The following is an 18,073-nucleotide window of genomic DNA, read 5'->3' as shown; positions in this document are numbered from 1 at the left end:
AGGACAAAAGCATGCAGACAAACCGGCAGACAAAACAAACAAATACATACAGCCATCTAATATCATCCAATTTCAGGATCTACTTCTACATTACCCAGGTCACGTCAAACAAATGTATCTGGTTCAATGGATTTCTTTCGTACTGATATTCCTGTCCTCCACAAGGTCTCAAAAATATTTGGCTACAGCGAAATCAACACTTCCAAGGAATGTTTGTATTACATCTCTCTAACTAGTATGTTCACATGTAGTGTCTACTCTAACAGGGGTGTTCAATTGTGCATATTCCTTTTACCAGACAGATGGAATGAGCATCAACAATTATAGTTACTCTTTCGCATCCGAGCAGGTTTAAGTCCAGAGTTTGAGAGAGAGAGAGAGAGAGAGAGAGAGAGAGAGAGAGGGGGGGGGGGGGGGGGGGGGGGGGGGGGGGGGAGAGGGGTTTGGGGAGTTTGGGGAGTTTTGTTTCTGTTTGACACTTGGTCATATTTTTTTTTCGATTTCTTTATTGAGCAGCGAAAGAAGTGTACCAAAACAGACGTCCATTTCACCCATAAGATGACAGAAAGGATAAATAGTTAGATCTTACTTAAACCACACAAAACAGTTCAATACACCTCATTTTATTTTTGAATAATAACTGTCGGGTACAATTTAAAATTCCACTGAAAGGGTTAATTTCTCTTATGTCATGTTCTGTTTTATCTGAAGTTGATTCTGGCGCAATGATTATTTACAAATGACACAAACACAGCAGAAACCAAACTACTCCTATCATCGCTTCCTAGTCTACATCACAGCATTTAAAAATTCAAGTGTACATAAAATTAATGAGAGGTAGGATGTCATATTAAATTTAACCAACAAAAGATGTCCAGGAATAATACAATGGCAAAATTGTCATCCTTCCAAATTGACTCCTTTGACTCAGCTAGGCTGTTCTCCTTCGCCAGTTCTCATTTTCAAATGTGAACTTTACTTCCTGACATCAATTCACAACTATTTTCCTACAGGACAAATAACCTAAGTAGAAATTATCAATGAGGAAATAGTAGAAATTATCAATGAGGAAATAGTAGAAATTATCAATGAGAAAAAGGAACTTTCGTTGAACCAAGATCATAACTAAATTTCACAACTGACTCTTTACATGTTGACAACAAAAGCATCGTTGTTGGTTTCATCAACTAAATCCCAAGTCACAAGTCCGTCTCCTTGTTTTAATAACAATTCATTCATAACAATTAGTCTGTAAAAGACAAAGCAAGCGTTTGATAGCCTTGAAGAAGAAGAAGTATAAACATGTGATCAACCTCATGTTTACTGTTACCAACGCCCGGTAGCACATTGTTTAAACATAGCGATTAACAGTAACAATTCCTTGCAAACTTACTTTACATATTTTGGATGTTACATCATGCAACCGTTAACAAAAGTGGACATGGTCGTTTTGTTTTGCAATTGAAGTACAAGGATACAATACAAATCACCATGATTAATGATCCTGAATCAAGTTAAATTTAATGCAGGGATTGCAATGTGTTGTTCAATCAAAATGTAAACGTACAAAGCAAAACAAAACGAGACAAAAAATATGGAAGCCTTGAATGAGTTATTGACACTAGAAAAAGCAAGGAACTTGCATAGTGAGACAGGCTGATCACAAACTGAGTCGACAGAAGAGAACCTATGTGGTGGTCAGAACATCAACACAAGCAGACATCTTTTCCAAGATAAAAAATGGCATGAACGTCTTTTTAAAAAACCTCCTTCTTGAAGGACCAAAACAAAGTATTCAAACAACACCATTAAACTGACAGCCAACACGCTGTTTGTAAACCACAAATTAGGTTGTGTCTCCATCCAAATAAATCTCACACTATTATTTTTACAAGTTGGAACCATGCTTCTGAAAGCTTGCAACTTTCTTTGCACATTTATTTGCAGTAAAATTGTCAACTAAAAAAGACCAAAATTACTCACAGGTTCGCTCTCTTTTGACAGATTATGAAGATAAATTGATGCGTAGAGTGGTTAACAACATACAATGGAAGTGAAACCATATTATCATTATCCATCCAGGATTTCATGATTGGTATATTATAATTACAGTCAAATAGTACACCACACGATAAATAGTCACATGGTAAAAAGTTGTACAATATCAGAAACATGATGGGGATTTTAACAGTGAATATGTATGTTCTCATGCAATGATGGGTGGGGGTTACGGTAAAAAAAATGTAAACCATGCAATGAACACTGAAGACGTGAACCTTTCAAACCATAGCGATGATCAACAGTGACACAGACAAGAGTCCTGTACATCGTTCCACTGACGCTCAAAAATGAGCACCAGAAAGACAAAAAAATACGTATATAAAAACGAAAATCTAATTCAATGCAGTACATTCTCTTTGAAACCTTTTTGGTAAAAAGACAGTCATAAAATTGTACAACCAGCGTTCAGTAACCCAAAGACAAACAGTCACAAACAACACTGTTCAACACGTTAACAAATCAAATGTACACATGCCTGATTCCTTGATGTAAATTAAGATCTCAAATTAAAAAGAACACCTGCAGATCATGTTTAAAAACGTCCAACATTTGTAAAAGAGCAGCTATTGTTCACAATAAAGAAAATCAGCGCTTGGTTTCATATTGCTTAACGAACTGTCAAAAAAGGGAATAGAGAAAATTATGGTAGCCACAGATTTTCTTTTCGTCAGATCAACATACATCACAAAGTACAGAGGTACAGTTAGTCATTTCCAACCTTCAACACACAAATACGTCCACAAAGATAACAACACACCCTTATCCATATAATATAACATAATTAAAGACACGCACTTGTGCAGTTCAGTGAAGAGACAGTTAAAAGTGAACTTTCCATTTGACACTTTCCCAGCAAACGTACAAAAGCCCCAGCAAACGTACAAAAGCCTTGGACTTGCGCAGACTATTTTTCTTTTGCTTAAAAGCATGAACAAAGAGGCACGATATGAAAAAAACTTAACATAGGACGAAGCAAACAAATTGGGAATTATATACACACATCTTTCTTCTGTGGATGGTTTGTGATCTTTCTTTCTTTCTTTCTTAATTTGGTGTTTAACGTCGTTTTCAACCACGAAGGTTATATCGCGACGGGGAAAGGGGGGAGATGGAATAGAGCCACTTGTCAATTGTTTCTTGTTCACAAAAGCACTGATCAAAAATTTGCTCCAGGGGCTTGCAACCTAGTACAATGTATTACCTTACTGGGAGAATGCAAGTTTCCGGTACAAAGGACTTAACATTTCTTACATACTGCTTGACTAAAATCTTTCCAAAAATTGACTATATTCTATACAAGAAACACTTAACAAGGGTAAAAAGAGAAACAGAATCCGTTAGTCGCCTCTTACGACATGCTAGGGAGCATCGGGTAAATTCTTCCCCCTAACCCGCGGGGGGGTTTGTGATCTATATTTGTGGTTCAAGATAAGTAGGTATACACTACTAACTTTAAGAAAATCACAACAAATGTCTTCTTTAGCATTAAAAAACTGAAGTAAAACGTCGCTGATAAAGCACTACAAATATTGAATATAAAGAACTCAAAAAAAACTACAATAAACTGCGTGTAAAATGGCTTTAAAAATCAAATCTGACAAACATTGACGACAGTAACTGTAACCAAAACAATGACATAGCGGGTTATGTACAAATTTGTTCGTGATGGCCAGCAATATATTTATTCCATTACTTATAATAAAAGCAACAAAGACGACACATATAGATGACAATAAAACAAAACAACAAATAAAATGAAGCAGAAGAAGCTTGGTAACTCATTTGAACAATTAAAACCACATAAACTGGCATATACAAACTATTATAAGCTACCATTTAAATTTGCTTCCATGGCAAACATATTCTAAACCCACTGTGACTAATGTATGTGAAATTTTAAATAAAAAGGAAAAGCTCACACTTACACTGCCTACATTACAGAAACCTCCCCCACCACCCCAATCCCTTCAAAGTCTTCTAGTAACCTTGTTGCATCACACAAGTACACACACACCCAAAAGTTCCTTACAAACGAACAAACAAAATGGCTGTAAGTATCAAGAGTACATTTGAGACATTTCATTGAATAAAAATTCTTGCTGCGTAAATTCACATATTTACAGCACTGTGGTTAAAAAGGGGGAAATAAAAGGAATTTGTAAAAGCGAAAAAAATAAAATAAAATTGACAGTGACACACAAATTCCAACCAGAAAAGAACAAAGCCCCATCAAAGCAGCATACTCACGAACACATGTGCGCATAATTAAAATAAACCGTCAACACAAGGTTACGCAAATTGTCCGGTGACCCGTGGGTCAGTTTCATTTGTTCCGACTGGCATAGTCATGTGATCCATGCTTTGTTCTGCAGCCTTGCAACAATCCTTATTCTGCTCTCGCCGAGTGTCAGCCGTGTTGATCCCTCTGGTCCTTTGCAGTGTGTGGTACTTTTCTCTCCACGCTCTCGTCTTCTCCGATAATCCCACATCCTCCTGTTCCCTTCCAGCGATTTATGTACACGCAAACTGCATCTACTCCTCCTTCAGTTTCCTCTCTTCAAAAATCCTCAAAAGTTCCGACCGGTGAGGACTGCCCCTGTTAGGCTCGACTGCAACATAGCAAATCAAGGTTCAAGCACAGCGACATGAAACGGCAGTAGTCTGTTAAAGTTGTGTATTTCTTAACACCTTTAAGATGAGAAGAAAATTAACTGAAACTGAGCATAAAGTAATAAAGCAATGAACAAATCAATCAATCAATCAATCAATCAATCAATCAATAAATTAATAGCAAAACAACAAAGGGAGAAAAGAAGAAAAAGGTATGACCCAAAAATGGACAGCATTTTCGAAATTCAAAAATAATACAAGTAAACCATCAAATATAACAACAAAATTAAAGTCTAAAAAAAAAATGTTCACAGCACAAACTCAAAGCCCCATCACCACAAATCCCATGACGAATGATACAAAGCGATAACTTAAACACCACCAAGTACAAACCACACCAACAGCAAAAAAAAGCATGCTTTATAACATTTACAAAGCCCAAATACATCAGCTTATTATAGTTACACGTCTTTCATCTTCGAACTTATCTGTGACACTTGAAAAAGTGAAAAGTACATAACTATGTTGTTCTAAAAACTGCCAAAAAGAAAACTACTCTTAGGTATAAATTGTTAATTCAGTAACATCTTTTTCTCCATAAGTTTCCTATTGGTTTCTTCCTAGCATGCTCTTGCATGCATATTTTTAAATAATAAATAAATGCAACAGTTCGAAATGCATGTGCAATCAAACGACCAATTCTCAACAGTCTTTTGTTCTATCTAGGGTTAACAATTTTTCAGTTTTACGGCTTAAAAAAAATAAGTACCTGTAAATCCTATGCTGGAACCGGCTTATGCATAGCCATTTTGGAAGGAAGCTGGGATGAGCTGGGGCCCCTGTGTAGAACAAGACAAGACAGATAAGCAAAGTTGTGCACAGCTGAACAATGCAGGCAGTGAGACTGTGGCCATACCATCACCCCTCTCTTTTGTGTGGCTTCTTGACATGCTCAACAAACACCAACAAGCAAACATGTGAAAACAGCACGCTATTAAATCGTTATTTGCTACAAAATCTACCCCCCCAGATATAAATGCATACCAGTAGAAAGCAATGAAAGAAAAGGCAAGCGATGTTAAATGGAACACAGCGCAGGATATGTTCTTGCGGGTCACACAACTGTCAGGATCAGAGACCAATTATCAGAAACGTGATAAATGAAAAAAAACTTTCGTAAAAGCCTAGAGAAGGTGCCAGGAATATATTACAGATGTTTTTGTTTAAGTAGAAGGTAAATGTCATTTGGTCAGTACTTCAGAATGTTATTATATTCATCTATACGTGTTTTCCACATACTTCAGAATGTTATTAAATTCATCTATACATTTTTTTAGACATACTTCAGAATGTTATTAAATTCATCTGTACGTTTTTTAGACATACTTAAGAATATAATTAAATTCATCTATACGTTTTTTAGACATACTCGTTTATCAACACTTTCAACCGAAAAGAAAAGAAAAGCATACTTTGAACTAGAAACAAAATGTCTGTTATTTAGTGTGTCTGCATCCAAGAAGATGCCTATCAATCACACCTGTAAATCACACCTGTACCTCTCATAGACGTTGGCATTCTCTACCTTATCAAGACATTGTGCAGATTTAGTAAAAAAATTCAAAACTATGTTTTCAAAGGCTACTTGATTGAATACTTCCACATGAATGGTACACATACAAATGGGCACTGAATCATGGGGTGGACAAACTTACACTTGAATGACCGTTCGGAACTGGATGTTGTGGATTCATACTGTACATTACAGCAGAATAGGGGGAAATGTGCCCCCCATTGGCCTTATTGCCGTGATCACCTTTCTCTTCTGAAAAGGGGGGCATTGACGGCCTACTGGCTGGCATTACTTGGTATGCTTTGGGCGGGAATGGCTGAAACTGTGAGACAAAGGTCCCGAAGGGATGTTTCTATGTAAATAGCATGCTAATACATACACCAGCAGTAAGCAAACACGCACAAGCATAAACAAATCTGTAAGGTTTAAATACTCCACTAAAAGATATACTAGACTATTACATCCAACACAACACGCAAACAAAAAACAAAGGGGTTTGTTACATACTCAGAAAGAGACAGTTACAAATTCTAGGACACACAAGTGATTAGTAGCTATTACTTGTAATTCTGTTATAATCTACTTAATTTCAAATATTTGCTTTGAAGATAATAATAATAATAATAAAGATAGCTTATATAGCGCCGCTTCACAAATTTAACTATGCTCTTAGCGCTGTACATCGAGATATAACAATTTCAATAATATAAATACAAAGATGATATTATAATAATACACATTTACAAATAGCACTCACGTGCATACATCCTCGTGCACACCACGCGCATACACACTCCCACTCATTAACAAGTGCTTCCATCCCCCTGCCACTGAGATGTTCATATTCCCCCTTGACAAGCTCACACCATGTCCGTCTCCTCTCTGGACTGTACATACACTCAGCAAGAAAAAGAAAAACTAAATGCAAATTTCATACAGAACCCTATAGCTCAATCAAAGCTGAAGCAACTATACAAAAAAGACACATTCAAACAACAAATCTAAGTTCACCTCTAACAGTCTATAAAGATGGCAAGGACAATTTACAAGGATTCGCGAAAAAGGTGCGTTTTAAGGGAACTGCGGAAAGAGTCCTTAGAAGCAGAATGGCGAACGGAGGAAGGGAGAGAATTCCAGACAATGGCAGCCGCAGAAGCAAACGAGCGATTTCCAAAAGAAGGCAAGTTTCCAGTTTGCGACTGTCAGCGCGTGAGCGGAGGTTGTAGTCAGAGGGATTGTCATATGTGACGAGCAGTTCCTTGAGGTATTTAGGGCCATCTTCAAATTTGGCAGAGAAACAGATACAAGCAAGCTTGTATCTGATACGAGCGGACACGGGAAGCCAATGAAGGGAACGAAGAAGTGGTGTGACATGATCAAACTTCTTAGAACGATATATCAATTTGGCGGCAGAGTTTTGTACCTTTTGGAGTGACTCGACAAGTTTTTGATCACAGCCATAGAACAGGCTGTTGCAATAGTCTATTCTGGATAGAACTAGAGAACAGGCTAGAGTTTGAGCGGCTTGGGGGGTAAGATAGTGGCGGATAGAACTGATTTTCCTTACGTTACTGTACGCAATTGTGCGGATGTTTTGGACGTGCTGGGAAAGGTTGAGGAAGTGGTCGAAGGTAACGCCAAGATTAGTCACAGAAGAGACAAAGTTGACGTCGCTATCACCGACATGAATGCTAGAAGGCAAAGAATTTTCAGGGAAAGATCTGTACTGGGACCTGACAAGCATGGATTCAGTTTTCGAGTCGTTTAGCTGTAGTTTGTTAGCCGTCATCCACGCCTTTACAGCTTTACAACATTCTCAGTTAAATGTTTACGTTTCGTGTCAATCACAACTTAATGGGTGAAATTCAGTACCCCACTTTTATATCTTTTGGGGGACATGCCATCCGTCACTGCATTAATAATTGAAAGTTACATTGTTTGTGCCACTGTCACAAGTGTTAGCGTTAGGACTGAATGGGGAATGAATGTGCTGAATCATATAGTACGCTTGTGACCAGAGATTCGGAATGCACGTGGAATAGTTGATAGTCGTGTGTGAATGGTGAGCAAAAGACGTGTATGCAAGTGGTGTGTGAATGGTGAGCGAATGACGTGTATGCAAGGGGTGTGTGAATGGTGAGCGAATGACGTGTATGCAAGTGGTGTGTGAATGGTGAGCGAATGACGTGTATGCAAGTGGTGTGTGAATGGTGAGCGAATGACGTGTATGCAAGGGGTGTGTGAATGGTGAGCGAATGACGTGTATGCAAGTGGTGTGTGAATGGTGAGCGAATGACGTGTATGCAAGTGGTGTGTGAATCAGTGCAGACCAGGATAGCGAACGGAGAGGTTGTGTAGTTGGGTATGTAGTGTATTAGCTAGGTTAACTAACTTCTCGATATTTTCTTATTTCATATTCTTGGCTTTCTTAGAATAGGCTTTTTTTGTAGGCGTTTCTTTATAAGGTTAGATATATGTAACTGTCATTCTATCTGTAATTATAAATAAAATCGTGTAGGCGTTTCTTTATTAGGTTAGATATATGTAACTGTCATTCTATCTGTAATTATAAATAAAATCGTGTAGGCGTTTCTTTATTACGTTAGATATATGTAACTGTCATTCTATCTGTAATTATAAATAAAATCGTGTAGGCGTTTCTTTATTACGTTAGATATATGTAACTGTCATTCTATCTGTAATTATAAATAAAATCGTGTAGGCGTTTCTTTATTACGTTAGATCTATGTAACTGTCATTCTATCTGTAATTATAAATAAAATCGTGTAGGCGTTTCTTTATTACGTTAGATATATGTAACTGTCATTCTATCTGTAATTATAAATAAAATCGTGTAGGCGTTTCTTTATTAGGTTAGATATATGTAACTGTCATTCTATCTGTAATTATAAATAAAACTGTCATTCTATCTGTAATTATAAATAAAACTGTCATTCTATCTGTAATTATAAATAAAATCGTGTAGGCGTTTCTTTATTAGGTTAGATATATGTAACTGTCATTCTATCTGTAATTATAAATAAATTCGTGTAGGCGTTTCTTTATTAGGTTAGATATATGTAACTGTCATTCTATCTGTAATTATAAATAAAATCGTGTAGGCGTTTCTTTATTAGGTTAGATATATGTAACTGTCATTCTATCTGTAATTATAAATAAAATCTTGTTTATTGTTCTTTCATTCTCGTTTCGTTATATTTTCATCCTTCGTTTGGTTTCTTTGAGTTGTCTGTGTCCTAGGCCGTTATATTTTCATCCTTCGTTTGTTTTCTTTGAGTTGTCTGTGTCCTAGGCCGTTATATTTTCATCCTTCGTTTGGTTTCTTTGAGTTGTCTGTGTCTTAGGCCGTTATATTTTCATCCTTCGTTTGGTTTCTTTGAGTTGTCTGTGTCCTAGGCCGTTATATTTTCATCCTTCGTTTGGTTTCTTTGAGTTGTCTGTGTCCTAGGCCGTTATATTTTCATCCTTCGTTTGGTTTCTTTGAGTTGTCTGTGTCCTAGGCCGTTATATTTTCATCCTTCGTTTGGTTTCTTTGAGTTGTCTGTGTCCTAGGCCGTTATATTTTCATCCTTCGTTTGGTTTCTTTGAGTTGTCTGTGTCCTAGGCCGTTATATTTTCATACTTCGTTTGGTTTCTTTGAGTTGTCTGTGTCCTAGGCCGTTATATTTTCATCCTTCGTTTGTTTTCTTTGAGTTGTCTGTGTCCTAGGCTGTTATATTTTCATCCTTCGTTTGGTTTCTTTGAGTTGTCTGTGTCCTAGGCCGTTATATTTTCATCCTTCGTTTGGTTTCTTTGAGTTGTCTGTGTCCTAGGCCGTTATATTTTCATCCTTCGTTTGTTTTCTTTGAGTTGTCTGTGTCCTAGGCCGTTATATTTTCATCCTTCGTTTGTTTTCTTTGAGTTGTCTGTGTCCTAGGCCGTTATATTTTCATCCTTCGTTTGGTTTCTTTGAGTTGTCTGTGTCCTAGGCCGTTATATTTTCATCCTTCGTTTGTTTTCTTTGAGTTGTCTGTGTCCTAGGCCGTTATATTTTCATCCTTCGTTTGGTTTCTTTGAGTTGTCTGTGTCCTAGGCCGTTATATTTTCATCCTTCGTTTGGTTTCTTTGAGTTGTCTGTGTCCTAGGCCGTTATATTTTCATACTTCGTTTGGTTTCTTTGAGTTGTCTGTGTCCTAGGCCGTTATATTTTCATCCTTCGTTTGGTTTCTTTGAGTTGTCTGTGTCCTAGGCCGTTATATTTTCATCCTTCGTTTGTTTTCTTTGAGTTGTCTGTGTCCTAGGCCGTTATATTTTCATCCTTCGTTTGGTTTCTTTGAGTTGTCTGTGTCCTAGGCCGTTATATTTTCATCCTTCGTTTGGTTTCTTTGAGTTGTCTGTGTCCTAGGCCGTTATATTTTCATCCTTCGTTTGGTTTCTTTGAGTTGTCTGTGTCCTAGGCCGTTATATTTTCATCCTTCGTTTGGTTTCTTTCAGTTGTCTGTGTCCTAGGCCGTTATATTTTCATCCTTCGTTTGGTTTCTTTGAGTTGTCTGTGTCCTAGGCCGTTATATTTTCATCCTTCGTTTGTTTTCTTTGAGTTGTCTGTGTCCTAGGCCGTTATATTTTCATCCTTCGTTTGGTTTCTTTGAGTTGTCTGTGTCCTAGGCCGTTATATTTTCATCCTTCGTTTGGTTTCTTTGAGTTGTCTGTGTCCTAGGCCGTTATATTTTCATCCTTCGTTTGGTTTCTTTGAGTTGTTTGTGTCCTAGGCCGTTATATTTTCATCCTTCGTTTGTTTTCTTTGAGTTGTCTGTGTCCTAGGCCGTTATATTTTCATCCTTCGTTTGTTTTCTTTGAGTTGTTTGTGTCCTAGGCCGTTATATGTTCATCCTTCGTTTGGTTTCTTTCAGTTGTCTGTGTCCTAGGCCGTTATATTTTCATCCTTCGTTTGGTTTCTTTGAGTTGTCTGTGTCCTAGGCCGTTATATTTTCATCCTTCGTTTGGTTTCTTTGAGTTGTCTGTGTCCTAGGCTGTTATATTTTCATCCTTCGTTTGTTTTCTTTGAGTTGTCTGTGTCCTAGGCCGTTATATTTTCATCCTTCGTTTGTTTTCTTTGAGTTGTCTGTGTCCTAGGCCGTTACATTTTCATCCTTCGTTTGTTTTCTTTGAGTTGTCTGTGTCCTAGGCCGTTATATTTTCATCCTTCGTTTGTTTTCTTTGAGTTGTCTGTGTCCTAGGCCGTTATATTTTCATCCTTCGTTTGTTTTCTTTCAGTTGTCTGTGTCCTAGGCCGTTATATTTTCATCCTTCGTTTGGTTTCTTTGAGTTGTCTGTGTCCTAGGCCGTTATATTTTCATCCTTCGTTTGTTTTCTTTGAGTTGTCTGTGTCCTAGGCCGTTATATTTTCATCCTTCGTTTGGTTTCTTTCAGTTGTCTGTGTCCTAGGCCGTTATATTTTCATCCTTCGTTTGTTTTCTTTCAGTTGTCTGTGTCCTAGGCCGTTATATTTTCATCCTTCGTTTGGTTTCTTTGAGTTGTCTGTGTCCTAGGCCGTTATATTTTCATCCTTCGTTTGGTTTCTTTGAGTTGTCTGTGTCCTAGGCCGTTATATTTTCATCCTTCGTTTGTTTTCTTTGAGTTGTCTGTGTCCTAGGCCGTTATATTTTCATCCTTCGTTTGTTTTCTTTGAGTTGTCTGTGTCCTAGGCCGTTACATTTTCATCCTTCGTTTGGTTTCTTTGAGTTGTCTGTGTCCTAGGCCGTTATATTTTCATCCTTCGTTTGGTTTCTTTGAGTTGTTTGTGTCCTAGGCCGTTATATTTTCATCCTTCGTTTGGTTTCTTTCAGTTGTCTGTGTCCTAGGCCGTTCGTCACGCACCTCATCTCTCCTCCGGGATTGTGACAGCCACATCTTGGCAGCAGCTAATAATACATTTAATATATGTATCAAAAAGTGATACTTTAAATGACTTTATATATGTCCGTTTGGGGAAGAAGCATAGGATGTTAGATACAAAACATCTTTTTCCAAAGAGGATTAGACTCAAATGTGTAACTGGTGGTTAGTTACACACCTAAAAATAAATTACAACCGGAAATGAACTAACACTATCTCCATTCATCAGGTGCCAACATAGGAAGCAATATTTGGGGGAGAAGTGACAGAAGAGGGCGGGGGAGGTGGTGGACAGAATACTACAAATATAAACCAACCCTATAGTGACATTATAAGATGTTTGGTGGCTTGTTGTCAGACCAGCATTTTGTTGTTGGTCCTCGGGGACCATTTCGTCTTTTGTTTCATCTTTATGAGACAAAAGGCGATATGCTCCCCGAGGACCAACAACAAAATGCTGGTCTGACAACAAGCCACCAAACATCGTTTTTGTCATCATTTTGGTTGTGCAACAAAATGCACAATAATCCACAGGGAGACGAATTTTTAGAATCCAACTCCGGGCCACAAAGCATCGTCACAGTAGCACGAGATAACACGTCAAACTTGTATGTGACGTCAAACGTAGCTTGTTGGCGCTTTTCTTCCAGTGTGAAAATGTACAGAGCTGCGATCATACCTGAAGTTCAGTAAGTGTTGAGCATATTTCTTTTCATTTAAGTGTTTATGACTTTTCGTTGTGGATTTTGCGATTACAGAGATAAGTTGCAAATTGACCATGAGTCGCCGCGGTAATTATCAACATTGATTGGGTCTTTGAGAGTGAATGCTTACAATCGTTGTCCTCGGAAACACAAATCCAAAGCCGCGATGGTTCCACACATCAAACAATCAGCCTGATTGGCTTTTACTTTGACAAACCACGTTTCACCTGAAAGCTCAAACCCATTCACCACCTCGCTTTATTGCATGGGGAACATGAAATTTATTTCCCAGGTGTTTGTGAATGAAAACTCGTGAAAATGATGACAACACGTGATAAATGTGTGTATTTTATAAGCAATATAGCCTAACTACTATACAACATGTGTTACACCAGGGCCGGACTAGGCGAAGAGGAGGGGGGAGGGTTGCAAGTGGTGGCCCAGGGGGATGTCCCCCCTGGCGGCAGGGGCGGATCAGTTCATTTTATGACTGTTTTTTTTTTAAAAGTATATTGTGAAGATATGGGTGTGAAGGCGCAAAGCGCCGAGCCGACGGCGCAAAGCGCCTAGCTTGCTAGGGGGGTCCGGGGGCATGCCCCCCCGGAAAATTTTGAAAAAAAGGATGCAAAATGGTGCAATCTGGTGCATTCTGAGGATGATCATTACCAGTTTCAGTTAGCAGATTTTGTCACTGATTAATACCCCAAAAATTGACACTCAATGTGAAATAAAGAAATGCATACCTCATTCAATATTTTTATTTTTTGGCTGGGGGGGGGGGGGGGTCCGGAAACCCTAGAACCCACCCCCCCCCCCCCCCCCTCGTTGTGGGGGTCAGGGGGCGAAGCCCCCTGAAGCTGACGGGTAGGTCATATTCTGAGATAGGAAAATGGTCGCTCCTTGCATAAAACGGCATAAAATAAGCAATAATAAAAAAAAAATTAAATAAGTAAGGTACATGTTTAGGCTAGGGGGGGGGTTGCGCAACCCCCATAACCCCCCCGGTAGTCCGGCCCTGTACACGTTACAACAAAACAAAAATACAAGCGAAAAATTATTACAAAGATGAAGCAATCAAGACATACTAATATTCTACAAGGCAAACGAAACAAATTTGAACTTTTTCATATTTAAAAAAAGAAAATAGGGCACAGTACACTTGGAAGAGATCATTCCCGAAATAAAAATAAATTTTAAGAAAAACAAAAAGTCTTCCCGACTTAATCCTACAAGTAATACTTGTTTCTACCATGCCAAACCAAAACGACAATAAACGCCACCACAACAGTCAATCCATCCAAAATACATACGAGTAAATAATACAAATTAGTAGGTTCTAAGGCTGGTATGCACGAGTCAAGGTTGGCGACTTTAGTCCGGGATAAATTGTACTCTCAATGGAGTTTACCCTGGACTAAAGTATATCAACTCGACTCCTGTAACCCAGCCTGTACACCGAAAAACAAAATACACACAAAAACAAACCAAGAACTACACACACACTCACACACACTCACACACACACACACACACACACACACACACACACACACACACACACACACACACACACACACACACACACACACACACAGAGAAAAAAAACCCATAGATGTGCAGACAAACTAACAAACAAACAAAGCATACAAACAGGCAATCAGACAGAGTATAAAGCCTATAGATCTCAATACTCAGGGGTGTACAACCAAACATCAATCAGTCTCCACATTAACAACTCTACTCACAGCCAATCCGGCAGGTCCGATCCCGCCTCCGAGCATCCCGGCGCCGAAGGTGGTAGGCTGGGGGCTGGTGGCCTGGAGGTAGCCCTGCAGAGCGTCCTGCTGTTGCTGGTACGCCAGCTCCAGGTGGGGGCTGGAACTCTGGCCGGAGGAGAAGTGGCGGCTACTGAGGGGGGATCCGATGTTGGGAGGGAACTGGCCAGCGGCTGTCATGGCCAGCATCGTTGGTCCTCCGGCTGTCAGGGGGTGGGAGCGAGACATTTATACAGCGTGCAGACGTGGAGTTTCTGGCTTTGTAAATGTGTATGCGACATGTATGTTATATACAAGAAGTGGATTTGCCTCGTAAATTGTATGCTAAGCCAGAAGGGTATACGACGTACATACGTATTTTTTGTATCGATGAGTAAATCAGCGTGCAGACCTACTTTGTCTGGGTTTTGTAAATGTGTATACAACATGTATGTCCTATACAAGTAGAAGTGGATTTGCATCGTTCGTAAGTAGTATAATAAGCGAGACATGTATACAGCGTATATAAGTTTTTTGGCGAGATTTGTACTTATGAATGCAACACATATATAGTGTGCAGACGTTCTTCTGGTTTTGTAAATGTCTATGCGACATGTATGTGGTGAATTGTATAATAAGCGAGAAAGGTATACAACGTACAAACGGGTTTTGTTTGTGGATGTGTAAATCTGTATGCAGTGTGCAGACGTTATTTTGGACTTGTAAATGTGTATGCGACATGTATACAGGTGAAAGTGAATGTTCTTTTATCTGTTTGAATTGTAAATTGAACCTTCCATGTATGGAATTAACAGCCCAGGCGTCTACCCTTGTTTCTGAGAAGCAAAGGATTATTTCGTAAGCTGTACTTCAATGGGCAAATGACTGTTTTGTAAGTTGTGCTACAATAGGCAAGACTGTTTTGTAAGTTGTGCTACAATAGGCAAGAGTGTTTTGTAAGCAGTATTTGCATGGGCACATTCTTTTTTAATAAGCTGTACTCCAAATAGCACAGGATTATTTTGTAAGCTGTACTTAAATATGCAAATGACAGTTTTGTAAGCTGCATTTCAATAGGCATATGACAGTTTTGTAAGCTGTACTCCAATAGGCAACGGACTGGTTTGTAAGCTGTACTTTTACAGGTAAAGGACTGTATTGTAAGTAGTGCTTCAATAGGCAAAGGCCCGTTTTGTCAGTTGTGCCTTAAAAGGCAAATGCATAGGTCAGGATGTCGATGTGCATGACATACAGCAGTTTATGTTATTGTCTTGTTAGTTGAAGTTCTCATGTTTCCAACCAGCAGTTTGTCTTGCTTTCTCTGTGCGTTTCGTGTTAAAACTAAGATGTGCACATATATATCTGCCTCGGGTTGTTTGTTTGTGCTGTGCATTTGTAAGTTAACGATGTCACAAGCATAGCTATCTTCTTTCTCTGTCTGCTTCTTTTCTTCTGTTGTTGTTGCTGTTGACAGCATTGCACATGTTTGGCAAATTAACTTCCCGAACTGTTAAAAAATGTTAATACTAGTTTGCTTTCAGGTTTGATCAAACCATATCAACATGCATCATTTATATTTATATCTATGGATTCATGTACATTCAAATGTACGATACAGAACATGTGTACATAGAGAATACTACATGGCTTGCTGTGTCGTACCAGATTTACACGAGTTTTTTTTAATTTTTTTTTATAAATATTAAATTAAATATTTAAACAAGTCGCGTAAGGCGAAAATACAACATTTAGTTAAGTAGCTGTCGAACTCACAGAATGAAACTGAACGCAATGCAATGTTTCAGCAAGACCGTAGCATCGTCAGTCCACCGCTCATGGCGAAGGCAGTGAAATTGACAAGAAGAGCGGGGTAGTAGTTGCGCTGAGAAGGATAGCACGCTTTTCTGTACCTCTCTTCGTTTTAACTTTCTGAGCGTGTTTTGAATCCAAACATATCATATCTATATGTTATTGGAATCAGGAACCGACAAGGAATAAGATGAAAGTGTTTTTAAAATGATTTCGAAAAAAAAATGTTGATAATAATTTTTATATTTTTAATTTTCAGAGCTTGTTTTTAATCCAAATATAACATATGTATATGTTTTTGGAATCACAAAATGATGGAGAATAAGATGAACGTAAATTTGGATCGTTTCATAATTTTTTATTTTTTTTTACAATTTTTAGATTTTTAATGACCAAAGTCATTAATTAATTTTTAAGCCACCAAGCTGAAATGCAATACCGAAGTCCGGGCTTCGTCGAAGATTACTTGACCAAAATTTCAACCAATTTGGTTGAAAAATGAGAGCGTGACAGTGCCGCCTCAACTTTCACGAAAAGCCGGATATGACGTCATCAAAGACATTTATCGAAAAAATGAAAAAAACGTCTGGGGATTTCATACCCAGGAACTCTCATGTCAAATTTCATAAAGATCGGTCCAGTAGTTTTCTCTGAATCGCTCTACACGCACACACAGACACACATACACCATATGACCCTCGTCTCGATTCCCCCCTCTACGTCAATTTTGACTAAATGTAAAAAGCAACGAGTGTAAATCTGGTACGACACAGCAAGCCATGTAGTATTCTGTTTATCCTACATACTGTACTTAGGTGTATTTTACTGAAAATGTCCTGCAGTCGAGGCAGCTAAATTGAAGACACTTGTTTTGGAACCTCGATCTCTTCTAAAGCCTTGTGCAATATATTACGTCAAAGCAAAGAAACGTCACTCTCAAAGTGTGGCGTGACGTGTTAGTTCTAAAAATTCATCGACGGTAATTAGCGAGCGCAATTTTTTTTCTATAATGACGTTTGTCTCGGTGACTTTGGCATCATCAGCAGTGAAAAAACACGTCCCTGCCAGACTTGCTTGACATGACCTTATTTATATGATATACACACGTGTGATTTGAACGATTATTATTTCACGAGTATCTCTATCACGTATGTAGGATAAATGCACTTGACATGTTGTCTTGCCAGTGTTTCTCCAAGTGTTGTGAAGGTGCAGGAAATAAATACAATGATGGGCTGTCCTGTGTGTGTGTGTGTGTGTGTGTGTGTGTGTGTGTGTGTGTGTGTGTGTGTGTGTGTGTGTGTGTGTTCTTTCTGTATTTGGTGTTTAACGTCGTTTTCAAGTGTGTGTGTGTGTGTGTGTGTGTGTGTGTGTGTGTGTGTGTGTGTGTGTGTGTGTGTGTGTGTATGTTTTGGGTTAATTGCTATAAATACATACATGTAACGACACACAGGAAACAGGAGTAGACCAAAGGTTAAAAGTACTGTCATTTTAGGACTTTAACGTTGCAATGCTAGACTCAACATTGTCTGTGTTCTCCTTTACTAAAGCTAAGGTTTTGCGGACATGTGTTGCAAAGTACAGAGTATAACAGTGATTTTGAATTCAGTTTTATCACACATTTGGCAAAACTAAATTTCCCAAGATCATTTCTTTGTGTTTGTTGC

The 18,073-nt window shown here is 38.4% G+C and overlaps 1 protein-coding gene across 9 annotated transcripts in view; it reads right to left on the bottom strand.

Annotated features, from left to right (window-relative positions):
* Positions 1–423: 423 nt before the first annotated feature.
* LOC138975017 (RNA-binding protein Musashi homolog 2-like) overlaps positions 424–18,073 on the bottom strand; it is a 196,591-nt gene continuing 178,941 nt past the window's right edge. For 7 of the 9 annotated variants that reach the window (XM_070347655.1, XM_070347662.1, XM_070347656.1 and 4 more), the window contains 4 exons: positions 14,589–14,821; positions 6,387–6,566; positions 5,441–5,510; positions 424–4,670 (listed from right to left, as the gene is read on the bottom strand). In XM_070347655.1, coding sequence (XP_070203756.1) covers positions 5,466–5,510; positions 6,387–6,566; positions 14,589–14,821 — 458 coding nt within the window. In that variant the 3' untranslated portion in view covers positions 424–4,670; positions 5,441–5,465. The remainder of the gene's footprint in view (positions 4,671–5,440; positions 5,511–6,386; positions 6,567–14,588; positions 14,822–18,073) is intronic. The other 2 variants (XM_070347660.1, XM_070347661.1) reach the window with 2 other exon arrangements.

The sequence above is a fragment of the Littorina saxatilis genome, linkage group LG9 (genome assembly GCF_037325665.1).
Source record: "Littorina saxatilis isolate snail1 linkage group LG9, US_GU_Lsax_2.0, whole genome shotgun sequence".
Lineage (NCBI taxonomy): Eukaryota > Metazoa > Mollusca > Gastropoda > Littorinimorpha > Littorinidae > Littorina > Littorina saxatilis.
This window is presented reverse-complemented; position numbering and strand designations above follow the sequence as displayed.